This window comes from Scyliorhinus torazame, chromosome 14 (genome assembly GCF_047496885.1).
Source record: "Scyliorhinus torazame isolate Kashiwa2021f chromosome 14, sScyTor2.1, whole genome shotgun sequence".
NCBI lineage: Eukaryota > Metazoa > Chordata > Chondrichthyes > Carcharhiniformes > Scyliorhinidae > Scyliorhinus > Scyliorhinus torazame.
Window position 1 is genome coordinate 6,517,669 of NC_092720.1, and position 13,824 is coordinate 6,531,492.

The 13,824-nt window shown below is 46.0% G+C and overlaps 1 protein-coding gene across 1 annotated transcript in view; it reads right to left on the reverse strand.

The window, feature by feature from the left end:
* Positions 1-12,471, reverse strand: part of LOC140389449 (scavenger receptor cysteine-rich domain-containing protein DMBT1-like) — a 133,936-nt gene extending 121,465 nt beyond the window's left edge. Inside the window, exons 1-2 of the mRNA XM_072473585.1 lie at positions 12,283-12,471; positions 8,902-9,193 (exon numbers count right to left, since the gene is read on the reverse strand). Of these exons, the coding sequence (XP_072329686.1) occupies positions 8,902-9,193; positions 12,283-12,471 (481 nt within the window). The remainder of the gene's footprint in view (positions 1-8,901; positions 9,194-12,282) is intronic.
* Between the last annotated feature and the right edge of the window lie 1,353 nt (positions 12,472-13,824).

Here is a 13,824-nt window from a genome sequence, read left to right on the forward strand (position 1 = left end):
TAACAATTCTCCTAATTTTCCTTATCATTAAACCCATATCTTCATGTAACAACCTGCTGCGTCGCTTTCCATTTGTGTTTTACTTCCCGTTTTGTTCCTTTTAGTATTACTGGGCCTATTCACTGACCTCTCCTCAGTCACTGTACCCTGTACTGTGGCCCTTTAGGTTTTTGACGATGGCGTTTCTGCCTTACACTTTCCCGCTTACTGCCTTTTGTTTCTGTCCCCGTTTTACTTCCCTGCGACTTCCGGAATCGGTTCCCATCCCCCTGCCACATTAGCTTCAACCCTCCCCAACAGCACAAGCAAACACCCCCCATAGGACATTGGTTCGAGTCCTGCCCAGGTGCAGATCGTCCAGTTTGTACTGGTTCCACCTCCCCAGAAGCGGCTCCAATGCCCCAGCAATTTGAATCCCTCCCTCTTGCACCATCTCTCGAGCCACTCATTCATCCGATCTATCCTGACATTCCTACTCTGACGAGCTCGTGGCAGTGGTAGTAATCCTGAGATTACTACCTTTAAGGTCCGACTTTTTAGTTTAACTCCTAACTCCATGAATTCAGCTTTTAGGACCTCATCCCGTTTGCTACCGATATCGTTGGTGCCTATGTGCACCACGGCAGCTGGCTGTTCACCCTACACCCCCAAGAATGTCCTACAGCCGCTCCGAGACATCCTTGACCCTTGCACCAGTGAGCCAACATACCATCCTGGAGACCGGATTGCGTCCGCAGAACCACCTGTCTATTCCCCTTATGATTGAGCCCCCATCACTATCGCCATGCCATTCTTCTTGCTGCCTTCCTGCGCAGCAGAGCCAGCCACTGTGCCATAAACCTGGCTTCTGCTGCATTCCCCTGGTGAGCCATCGCCCTCAACAGTATCCAAATCGGTATATTTGTTTTGCAGGGAGATGACCGCAGGGGACACCTGCACTGCCTTCCTACTGTTGCTCTATCTTTTGGTCACCCATTTTCTATCTCCCTCAGTAATTTTCAGCTGCGGTGTGACCAACTCAGCATACGTGCTGCCCTCGACGTCCTCAGCATCACAGTGGCTCCAAAGTGAATCCACCTGCAGCTCCAGAGCCGCAACAGCCACCAACACTATCGACAACTCCACGAACCTCCATGTCATCGGCAAGCTTACGAAGCCACCCATCCACTTCCTTATCCAAGTCATTTATAAAACCACAAAGAGCAGAGGTCCAAGAACAGATCCCTGGTCACCGATCTCCAGGCAGAATACTTCCCATCCACTACCACTCGCTGTCTTCTTTCGGCCAGCCAATTCTGTATCCAGACAGCCAAATTTCCCTGTATCCCATGCCCCCTAACTTTCTGAATGAGCCTACCATGGGGAACCTTATTAAATGCCTTACTGAAATCCATATACACCACATCCACTACCCGACCTTCATCAATGTGTCTCGTCACATCCTCAAAGAATTCAATGAGTCTTGTGAGGCATGACCTCTCCCTCACAAAGCCATGCGGACTATCTGTAATCAAACTATGTTTTTCAAAATAACCATAAATCCTATCTCTCAGAATCCTTTCCAATATGTTGCTCACCAGAGACGTAACACTGATTGGTGTGTCATTCCCAGGGATTTCCCTAGTCCCTTTCATGGACAGAGGAACAAGATTTACGTCCCTCCGACCATCCGGTACTACTCCAGTGGAGAGTGAGAACGCAAAGATCATCGCCAACGGCGCAGAAATCTCCTCCCTCGCTTCCCTTAGTAACCTTGGGTATAACCCGTCAGGCCCAGGGCACTTATCTATCATGATGCTTTTCAAAATTTCCAGCACATCCTCCTTCTTAATATCAACATGCTTGAGTCTATCAGCCTGGCTCACGCTGTTCTCATGAGCAACAAGGTCCTTATTTCTAGTGAATAATGAAGGAAAATATTCATTTCGGGCCTCCTGTTTCTCCTCAGACTCTAGGCACAAGTTCCCTCCACTATCCCTGATCGAACGTACTCTCACTCTGATCATCCTCTTATTTCTCACGTAAGTGTGGAACGCCTTGGTGTTTTACCTAATCGTTCCCGACAGGGCTTTTTCATGCCGCCTTCTAGCTCTCCTAAGTCCATTTTTGAGTTCCTTCCTGGCTACCTTGTAACCCACTAGAGCCGTGCTAGATCCTTGCATCCTCAACATACGTAAGTTTCCTTCTTCCTCCTGACTAGAAGCTCCACTTCTCTTTTCATCCAAGGCTCCTTCACCTTACCATTCCTTCCTCGTCTCAGTGGGAGAAAACTATCCAGCACTCGCAGCAAGTGCTCCTTAAACAACCCCCACATTTCTGTTGTGCATTTCCCCACTTTATGCTCCTCAGCTCCTGTCTAATAGCAGTATAATTTCCCCTCCCCAATTAAATACCTTCCCATACTGTCTGTTCCTATCCCTCTCTATGACTATGGTAAAGATCAAGGAGTTGTGGTCACTGTCACCGAAATGCTCTCCCACCGAGACATCTGACAACTGGCCTGGTTAGTTGCCAAGTACCAAATCCAATATGGCCTCCCCCTAGTCGGCCTATCTACATTTTGAGTCAGGAATCCTTCCTGTACACACCTGACAAAATCTACTCCATCCACACCATTTAGAGTAAGGAGGTTCCAGTCAAAATTAGGGAAGTTGAAGTCACCAATGACAACAACTCTGTTACTTCTGCACCTTTCCAAGATCTGCCTCCCAATCTATTCCTCCACCTCTCTGTTGCTACTGGGGGGCCCATAGAAACTCCCAACAAACTGACTGCTCATTTCTTGCTTCTGACTTCCACCCATACAGACTCAGTAGACAAACCCTCCTTGACTACCTCCTTTTCTGCAGCTGTGATGCACTTCTTAATTAACTTTTTTACCTCCATCCCTCTTCTTCGTAAAACATCTATACACCGGATCTTCTAACAACCATTCCTGCCCCTGTGAAATCCATGTCTCTGTAATGGCCACAAAACTGTAGTACTGAGAGTACTGATCCATGCTCTCAGTTCATCTCCCTTATTCCTGACACTCCTTGTATTGAAACAGACACACATTAACCCATTCCATTGCGTGCAACTTTGTCCTATCAACTGTCTATCTTTCCTCACAGACTCGGTGCATACTATTTCTGCCTGTTCAACAGCTACCCTGTCCTCTGATCCATAGCTCTGGTTCCCATCCCCCTGCCAAACTAGTTGAAACCCTCCTGAAGAGCTCTAGCAAACCTCCCACGAAGGATATTGGTGCCCCTCCAATTTAGGTGCTACCCGTCTTTCATGTACAAGTCCCACCTTCCCCAGAAGGTATGCCAATGACCCACATATCTGAAGCCTTCCCTCCTGCACCTGCCCTGTAGCCACATGTTCAGCTGCACTCACTCTCTGTTCCTTGCCTCACTTGCACGTGGCACTGGTAGAAATACTGAGATTACTACTCTGCTTGTCCTGCTCTTTAGTTTGCAATCTAACTTCCTAAAATCACTCTTTAGATCCTCATCCGATTCTTAGCAATGTCGTTGGTGCCTATGTGCATCACGACTTCTGGTTGCTCCCCCTCCCCCTGAAGAATCCTGTAGACTCGATCCAAGACATCCCTGACTCTGGCACCTGGGAAGCAACATACCTTCGGGAATCTCGTTCGCGACCACAGAATCTCCTATCCGTTCCCCGAACCAATGACTCTCCTATCACTATTGCTTTTCTATTCCCCCCTCTTCACTTCGGGGCCACAGAGCTAGGCTCAGTGCCAGATATCTGACCGCTAGGGTCTTCCCTGAAAGGTCATCGCCCCCAACAGCATCTTAACGGCATACTTGTTTTGAAGGGGAACGGCCACGGGGGATACATGCACTGTCCGCCCGTTCATTTTCCTTCGCCTGACTGTAACCCAGCTACTCTTATCCTGCACCTTGGGTGTGACTACCTCCCTGTAATTCATCCCGATCACCTCCTCGGCCTCCCGGATGATCCGAAGTTCACCCAGCTCCAGCTCCAGTTCCCTAACACGGTCTCTGAGGGGCTGGAGTTGAGTGCACTTCCCGCAGGTATAGTCAGTGGGGACACCAGTGGTATCCCTCACCACCCACATCCTACTTGAGGAACATGCAACTTCCCTAGTACCTGCTTCCATCACATTCTCCTGCAGCGAGTTTCAGGCACCACCTACCCTCTATGTAAAAAAACGTCCCTCGCACAACTCTTCTAAGCGTTGCCTCTCGTACCTTAAGCCTATGTCCCCTAGTAACTGACTCTTTCACCTTGGCAAAAGAAATTCTGACTATCCACTCTGTCCATGCCCCTCATACATTTGTGGACTTCTATCAGCTGTCACTCAACCTCCGTTTTTCCAGTGAGAACAAAACGAGTTTCATAGAATCATAGAATCATAAGATTTACAGTGCTCAAGGAGGCCATTCGGCCCAACGAGTGTGCACCGGCCCTTGGAAAGAGCACCCTACCCAAGCCCACACCTCCACCCTATCCCCGTAAACCCACTTAACCTTTTGGGACACTAAGGGCAATTTAGCATGGTCAATCCACCTAACCCGTACATCTTTGGACTGTGAGAGGAAACCGGGGCACCGGAAGGCAATCCACGCACACATGGGGAGAACGTGTTGACTCTGCACAGACAGTGACCCAAGCCAGGAATCAAACCTGGGACGCTGGAGCTGTGAAGCAACTGTGCTAACCACTATGCTACCGTCCTGCCCCACCTGTCCTCACAGCAAAGGCCATCCATACCAGGCAACATCCTGGTAAACCTCTTCTATGCCCTCTCCAAATCCTCCACATCCTTCTGGTACTGTGGTGACCAAAATTGAATGCAATATTACAAGTGTGGCGTAACTAAGATTCTGTACAGTTGCAGCATGACTTGCCAATTTGATACTCAATGCTGCGGCCAATGAAGGCAAGCATGACGTATGCCTTCTTGACTACCTTCTCCACCTGTGATCCCACTTTCGTTGACCTGTGCACCTGTACACCCAGAACCGTCTGCCTATCAATACATTTAAGGCGTCTGCCATTAACTCTATATTTCCCACCTGTATTAGACCTTCGAAAATTCCTTAGATCCCTGAAAGTTGCCACTCAGGTTGAGAGGGTTGTTAAGAAGGCGTACGGTGTGTTAGCTTTTATTAGTAGAGGGATTGAGTTTCGGAGCCATGAGGTCATGTTGCAGCTGTACAAAACTCTGGTGCGGCCGCATTTGGAGTATTGCGTGCAATTCTGGTCGCCGCATTATAGGAAGGATGTGGAAGCATTGGAAAGGGTGCAGAGGAGATTTACCAGAATGTTGTCTGGTATGGAGGGAAGATCTTATGAGGAAAGGCTGAGGGACCTGAGGCTGTTTTCGTTAGAGAGAAGAAGGTTAAGAGGTGACGTGATTGAGGCATACAAGATGATCAGAGGATTGGATAGGGTGGAAAGTGAGTGCCTTTTTCCTCGGATGGTGATGTCTAGCATGAGGGGACGTAGCTTTAAATTGAGGGGAGATCGATATAAGACAGATGTCAGAGGTAGGTTCTTTACTCAGAGAGTAGCAAGGGCGTGGAATGCCCTGCCTTCAACAATAGTGTACTCGCCAACACTAAGGGCATTCAAATGGTCATTGGATAGACGTATGGACGATAGGGGAATAGTGTAGATGGGCTTTAGAGTGGTTTCACAGGTCGGCGCAACATCGAGGGCCGAAGGGCCTGTACTGCGCTGTAATGTTCTATGTTCTATGAGTCCGGGTCGTTCGTCGCCATCACATCAGTGGCAACATTCACTCAGCTTTATTTCCAACCATTGAAAGGTTGTTTCTTTAATGTGTGCTGTTGATCAAACAGCAGCAACTTCAAGAAGTGACTGCGTAAAGCAGAAAAAAAAACATAACATACATATTTGTGAAGTGTTAACAATTCAATTTATTTTTGCTTCCGAATCTGAGGCCGTCCAAGTGAGTTCAATAAATTGCACCAATTAAAAATGCAAGGCCCTTGATCAAATTGTTCGGTTGAATGGTACGAATCCATGAAAAATGAATGGAGAGAATGCAAAGACAACGTGTCCCAGCAATGATGAAGGGTGGGGCCACAAGGATATACAGGATTGTATAATAGAACATAGAACATAGAACAATACAGCACAGTACAGGCCCTTCGGCCCACGATGTTGCACCAAAACAAAAGCCATCTAACCTACACTGCCATTATCATCCATATGTTTATCCAATAAACTTTTAAATGCCCTCAATGTTGGCGAGTTCACTACTGTAGCAGGTAGGGCATTCCACGGCCTCACTACTCTTTGCGTAAAGAACCTACCTCTGACCTCTGTCCTATATCTATTACCCCTCAGTTTAAAGCTATGTCCCCTCGTGCCAGCCATTTCCATCCGCGGGAGAAGGCTCTCACTGTCCACCCTATCTAACCCCCTGATCATTTTGTATGCCTCTATTAAGTCTCCTCTTAACCTTCTTCTCTCCAACGAAAACAACCTCAAGTCCATCAGCCTTTCCTCATAAGATTTTCCCTCCATACCAGGCAACATCCTGGTAAATCTCCTCTGCACCGCTCCAAAGCCTCCACGTCCTTCATATACTGCGGTGACCAGAACTGTACGCAATACTCCAAATGCGGCCGAACCAGAGTTCTGTACAGCTGCAACATGACCTCCCGACTCCGGAACTCAATCCCTCTACCAATAAAGGCCAACACTCCATAGGCCTTCTTCACAACCCTATCAACCTGGGTGGCAACTTTCAGGGATCTATGTACATGGACACCTAGATCCCTCTGCTCATCCACACTTTCAAGAACTTTACCATTAGCCAAATATTCCGCATTCCTGTTATTCCTGCTTCTCTTCTCTTCTTCTCTTCATTCCATAATGAAATGAAGGGAGGCTGATGGTGAAGTTGGGGGCTTACAACAGTGGATATACGAGAGGAGTATTGAACATCGAAGGGTTACTCAAAGATTAATTAGGAAAGTACCATGGTAGCTGTTTTTACATTTACATGAATAGGATGGGAATAGAGGGATACGGACCCAGGAAGTGTAGAAGATTGTAGTTTAGTCGGGCAGCATGGTCGGCACGGGCTTGGAGGGCCGAAGGGCCTGTTCCTGTGCTGTACATTTCTTTGTTCTTTGTTCTTTGTTGAAAGCGAAGAGGGGGCAAGATAATCCATGGTGGGCAAATAGTGGAAAATCCCACAGGTTGTGTAAGTGCATTAAGTGGAAGGAGATCACCAGTGACAGTTTGGGACCAAGTAGGGACCGAAGTGGCAATCTGTGTGCAGAGTCTAAACACGTAGTTGAGGTACTAATTGAGGATTTTGCATCTGTGGTCCCTATGAAGAAGGACAATGTAGGTACAGAAAGCAGAGAGGAGAACTGTGATATAATTGAACAGATTGGCACGGATACGAATTAGGTGTTCGGGACTTCAGCGTGACTAAAAGTGGATCAGCCACCAGGCCCAGATGATACTTATCCTAGAATGCTGTCGATGGCAAGGGAGGATATTGCCGGGGCTTCGTCGTTCATTCTCAAATCCTCTCTGGCTGCAGGAGAGATGCCAGAAGACTGGAGCACAGCTAACATGGTACTATTATTCAAGAAGAGAAGTTGGGAAAAGTCAGGGAATTACAGGTCAGTGGATCTAATATCAGTTCAGGGAAATTATTAGAACAAACTCTGAGGGAGAGAATTAATCGCCACTTGGAGAGGCAAGAATTAATTCAGGGTAATCAGCGTGGTTTTAAAAGAGGGAGATGATATCTAACAAACTTGATGATTTTGGGGGGAGAATTAGACTAGTGTGTAATTGAGGATAGTGCAGCTGATGTAGACGATGTGGACTTCAGTAAGCCGGTTGACAATGGCCCGTATGGGAGACTGGTCAACAAGTTAAGAGCCATTGTGAATCAGGGCAATTTGGCGAGTTGGATCTTATTTGCCTTATTGCCAGGAGGTAGAGTATAATTATCGAAGGTTATTTTTGCGACTGAAAACCTGTACACAGTGGTGTACCTAAGCGATCTATGTTGCCTCCCTTGCTGTTTGTTGTGTACATAATAAGATGTGAATGTGGGGTGTATCATCAGTAATTTCGCAGATGACGCAAAATGTAGCGATGTGGCAACTAGCAAAGAGGCAAGCCTTAGATTGCAGAAGGATATAGACTGACTTGCTAGATTGGCAGCACAGTGTAAAATTGAACTTCATCCTGAAAAGCGTGAGTTGATGCATTTTGGATGAACAATAAGGCAATAGAATACACAGTGCTTTGGAGAAAGGTAGGGAGTAGAGGCTTAAAGGGAACTTGCAGTGCATGTCCAACGGTAGCTGAAGGCAGCAGGACAATTCGAAAAGTTGGTTAAAAACCCGTATGGGATACTTGCCTTTAATTCCGAAGCATACAATATAAGACCTGGCATGTTATGCTGAAGTTGTGTAACACGCCGGTTAGATCACAACAAGAGCAGTGTGTGCAGCTCTATCACCACGCTATGTGAATGATGTGATAGATAGGAAGAAACATTTCTCCATACTAGAGTGGCCAGTGACGAAGGACCATACGTTTAATGCCAGGACAGGAGATTTAGGGGGGAATCGAGGAATAAGCCTTTTCAAACAGAGGGAACTGGGAATCTGGAATTCATTGCTTGAAAGGGCGGTAAAGACGAGAACCAACAGAATGTTTAGGAAGCCTTTCGATGAGCACTTCACACATGGACACGAATTAAGTGCTGGAAAATGGAATTGCAATAGATAGATGCTTCCCGTCCGGTGCAGACACGATGAGCCAAAGGGCCTATTTATTTGTTATAAAACTCTATGACTCAATGCCTCCATGAAGAGCTGTAGCCTTGCACCATTGAAATATTGAAGAAAGGAGAATTACCTGCACAAATTACACCAGCTGCCTCCTCTTTCAGGGAACAGTTATTATGAGCCAACTGTTTCAATTCACACTTCCACGGGTCGTCCTCGGTGCCGTTGCAGTGAACTTCAACATTTAGCATGGACCACTGACCAGCCCCAAATTGGGAATCTCCTGATGCAGATACAGCATTTCCGCAGCCCAGGAATATCCCACAATCGACCGCAGATAGTAAACCAGCTGCCAAAGCTAGTGGCTTGAACTCGCCCAGCACATGGACTCCCTCCACCTTCAAGCATCGCATGTCAGTCGCCTATATTTTAGAAAAAATGCATTTTAAAAGTAGTTACTTTATGGCTGTCACACCGATTTGAGACACTAAGGGTTGAATGTTCGCTTCTGGACAGGACAAAAATGATTTTTTTTTTAGCGTCCTGAATCTGTCACTCACTGGATTTTCACTAGGGCGCCATTAATTTGTTACCGTTTTTATTCCAGTTTATCTGGACTAGGTGTGTTCTTAACTTTCTTGAAGTTGGCTTTCTCCAATTAATTGTTGTTTTCCTGGATTATTCCAAGTTCCTTTCCGTAGTTAACCTAAAACGTATGATCCAATAATTACTGTCTCCTAAGTGTTCCCCTCAGAGACATTAGATCCACGTGACCCTCCTCCTGCCTAGGAACCACAACCAGCAGTGCCTTCTTTCTGGCTGAATCTGAAAAATACTGATGGTAAAAACTGCCCAGAACATAGCCAAGGAAACCTTTACGTTTTCGATACAAACCCAATATACATTCGGATAATTAAAGTCCCCATTATGGCTATTTTATTATTCTCTCTTTCTCCGTATTTCATTGTAAATCTATTTCTTCCCCATCTTCACCTCTTCTTTGTAATCTATAGACCACATTAAGCGATATTATTTCAACTTTGCTCCTTTAGCTCGGGTCAAGTATATTGGACTTATGCTCCGAGCTTCCCAGCGTCGAACTTCATAGACGGGCCCAAAGTTGTTTTGGAGGATCTGACTCGGAATTGTACAGGTATGCACTCGCATCGTCATTTCCCAGATGTGCTCAAGACCTCTGAACAATTGCACTGCGCTGTGAACCATAAGAACATGCTATTTAAATCCTTAAATTGGGATGGTTCCTCACAGGTACACCGACAGTTACTCCGAAAACATCTGAAGAATTAGTTCTAACTTCTGAGTAACCACTGAAAGCAACTAGACTGATACCGGCACGGCATTCAGAAGACAGCCACAACCAGTTACAGGAAAGAGGAACTCCCGAGAGTCTCTTTCAGTCGCCCTGTACGCCTCCATTCCCGACCCTCGCGGAGCCCGAAAATTCATCCCTCAAGTCTCCAGTTCTAAATGATCTACATGGTAAATTTCACGTCAATACTTTTGTAATTTGCAAGATTCTAACATAAAAAATAATATGCAGTATAAGCTGTTATCTCAATAAGTATGATGTGGAGATGCAGGCGTTGGACTGGGGTGAGCACAGTACGAAGTCTTACAACACCAGGTTAAAGTCCAACAGGTTTGTTTCGATGTCACTAGCTTTCGGAGCGCTGCTCCTTCCTCAGGTGAATGAAGAGGTCTGTCGCAGACCTCTTCATTCACCTGAGGAAGGAGCAGCGCTCCGAAAGCTAGTTAAACAAATCTGTTGGACTTTAACCTGGCGTTGTAAGACTTCGTACTGTGCTCAATAAGTATGGCACATTGAGCACATTTGGCGATTGATATAATCATAGTACAGAGTTCAAGGGGTTACGAAAGAAAATTAGATCTATTAATACAATCCAAATGTACAATGTAGGCAGAGAGAAGCATAATGTGTACTGTGATAGGAGTAAACCTTAATCATAAGAATATAAATGAACTGGAGGAAGAGATGGTGACAAATCGAAACGTGCACAATATTAAACCAACAAAATTATGCACTGGTTGGGGTGTCATGTACTCACACTATGATTGAATTTCCTCAATTCCTCATTCTACATTCCATCAACTCTGCAAACCTGAATTTCCATTCAGTTAATTTTGATAAACTATCAGGACAGATTAAACCGAGGATCAAATTGTTTATTCTTGTGTTGTAGAATTCTAGAAACGTGCCCTTACATCAATTATCCCAGGGTAACTTTCTTGATGGCTAGCTAAAATTCCTAGGCAATTAGTATCAGCATTTTGCTTTGCCCAGAAATCGTATTGGGCTTGAAATTGATTTGGAAATCATCAGTAAAGATGGCATTTCGGAGACATGCTGCTGCTTTGCACCAGTGCCTCTAGCATGTCCTCCGGCGATGTTTCCTCGATGCGATGCCCAACGCTGCAGTAAAAACTTGTGAAGCAAACTTTTTTAATATTTGTTTAATCTGCCAGCATTTATTGCCCATCCCTAATTAGCCTTGGGGCGAATGGATACATTAATGGCAGATATAGTATAATTTGTACAAGTGTGAGGTTATTCACTTTAGAAGCAAAAACAGGATAGCAGATTACTACCTGAATGGTTGTAAGTTTGGAGAGGGGACTGTGCAGCGGGACCTGGGTGTCCTTGTGCACCAGTTGCTGAAGGTAAGCATGAAGGTACAGCAGGCGGTAAAGAAGGCTGATGGCATGTTGGCCTTCATTGCGAGAGATTTCGAGTACAGAAGCAGGGATGTGTTGCTGCAATTATACATGGCCTTGGTGAGGCCACACCTGGAGTATTGTGTGCAGTTTTGCTTTCCTTCTCTGAGGAAGGATGTTCTTGCTCTCGAGGGAGTGCAGCGAAGGTTTACCAGACTGATGACAGGGATGGCGGGACTGTCGTATGAGGAGAGATTGACTAGGTTGGGATTGTTCTCGCTCGAGTTCCGAAGAATGAGGGGGGATCTCATAGAGACTTATAAAATTTTAACGGGACTGGACAGGGTAGATGCAGCGAAGATGTTACCAATGATGGCTGTGTCCAGAACCAGTGGTCACAGTCTGAGGATTCAGGGTAAACCATTTCGGAAAAATATAAGGAGACATTTCTTCACACAAAGAGTGGTGAGCCTGTGGAATTCATTACCACAGGAAATAGTTGATGCTAAAACTTTGAATATATTCAAGACGCGGCTAGATAGAGCACTTGGTGAGAATGGGATCAAAGGCTATGGGGAGAAAGCAGGATTAGGCTATTGGATTTGGATGATCAGCCATGATCGTGATGAATGGCGGAGCAGGTCCAAAGGGCCAAAATGCCTCCTCCTGCTCCTATCTTCTTTGTATCGATGTATCTATGTAAGTAGTGTCTGAACTGGTTCCAGGTCTTTCGTGTGGCCACTATCACCATGCTGCTGGAATGTGTGTGCGGGAGTGTTGTGGTGGACCCTGCTCCAAACTCAAACTTTTCATGCACCTCCATGAGGTAACACAATTCCACTCGATGGAAGGCTTTCTCAGAGTCCAGGGAGACAATCACCTCTGTTGTCTTCTCCCCGGATTGTGTCATTATTACGTTTTGCAGGCTTCTGATGTTTAGCAGGTTGCTGGCATTCGTTGTTAGCTTTCTGGTCTTTATAAACACGTTCTGATCTTCTGCAATCATCTCTGGCAGGCAGCTATCCAAGTGCCTTGCCCGATCTTTCACCAGAACATTTGTAAAAGTGTTTAAGAGTGAGTTGGGTCTGAACAGTGCCAACTCTTTTGGGTCTTTTTCTTTTTTGTGATCAGTGAGATCGAGACCTGGCCAACGTGGGCAGCAGGGCCTCCTTCAACAGTGAGTCATTAAACATCATGCGCAGATGTGGGGCCAGTGCTATCACATATTTCTTGTAAATGTCTACTGGTAACCAATCCAGACTCCGCGCGTTCCCTGACTGTGTGGAATTAATGCGTCTCACGATTTCACCAAGCCCTAGCCGTTCTTCCAGCCCTTGCTTCCTGTCCTACCCCAACCCCAGTATATCCAGTCTCTTGAACATTGGAACATAGGAATTTTTCAGAGTTACTCACTAATTCTCTATCGCCTGTTCTCTGATCTGAATTAGGCTTTAGATTCTAATCCCCCTCCCAATACAATCTAACCTCCTTCCCCTCCCCTCCCCGTAACAATACTAGAAAATCTCCCTGCGAGGATATTCGTCCAAATCCTGTTCAGGTGTACACCATACTCCTTCAGGTCCCACATTCTCCTTCCCGTTTCCCAATGATTCAGAAATCGTAAGATTACTACTGTGTTTACAGTCACCGTCCTAGATCCCTAAAGTGGGCTATCAGGACTTCTCCCCTTACCTGTCCCATCATTGGTAACAATTTGTCGACGATGTCTGGCTGTTTACATTCTCCCCCAAAAATACAATGCAGCTCACATATCCGTCAGCTTGGCACGAAGGTCCACGTCGGTACCAACAACATAGGCAAGTCGAGAAAAGAGGACCTGTTTAGAGATTATAAAGAGCTAGGGTTCAAATTTAAAAACAGGTCCTCAAGGGTCATAATCTCCGGATTACTGCCCGAGCCACGTGCAAATTGGCATAGGGAGGCAAGAATAAGGGAAGTTAACACGTGGCTGAAAGAGTGGTGTGGGAAAGAGGGGTTCCTTTTCATGGGACACTGGCATCAGTTTTGGGACAGGGGGGACCTATACCGTTGGGATGGTCTCCACCTGAACCGAGCTGGGACCAGTGTTCTGGCGAAAAGAGTAAATAGGGTGGTCAATAGGACATTAAACTAGAGATTGGGGGGGAAGAGAAAGTCAGGGAACCAAGAGGTGAAGTAATCAGTGGGAAGCGTAGGTGCTGAGGAATACAAAAAAGGACGAAAAGACAGAACGCAGGACAGGTTACGATAGTCCCCATCCCACAAAATATGACACAGTGTATGGAAAGGCTCAGTAAACCAAGGTCCACCACACTAAGAAAACAAAAAGGGACGGTCAATAGAGAATTAAAGGTGCTAT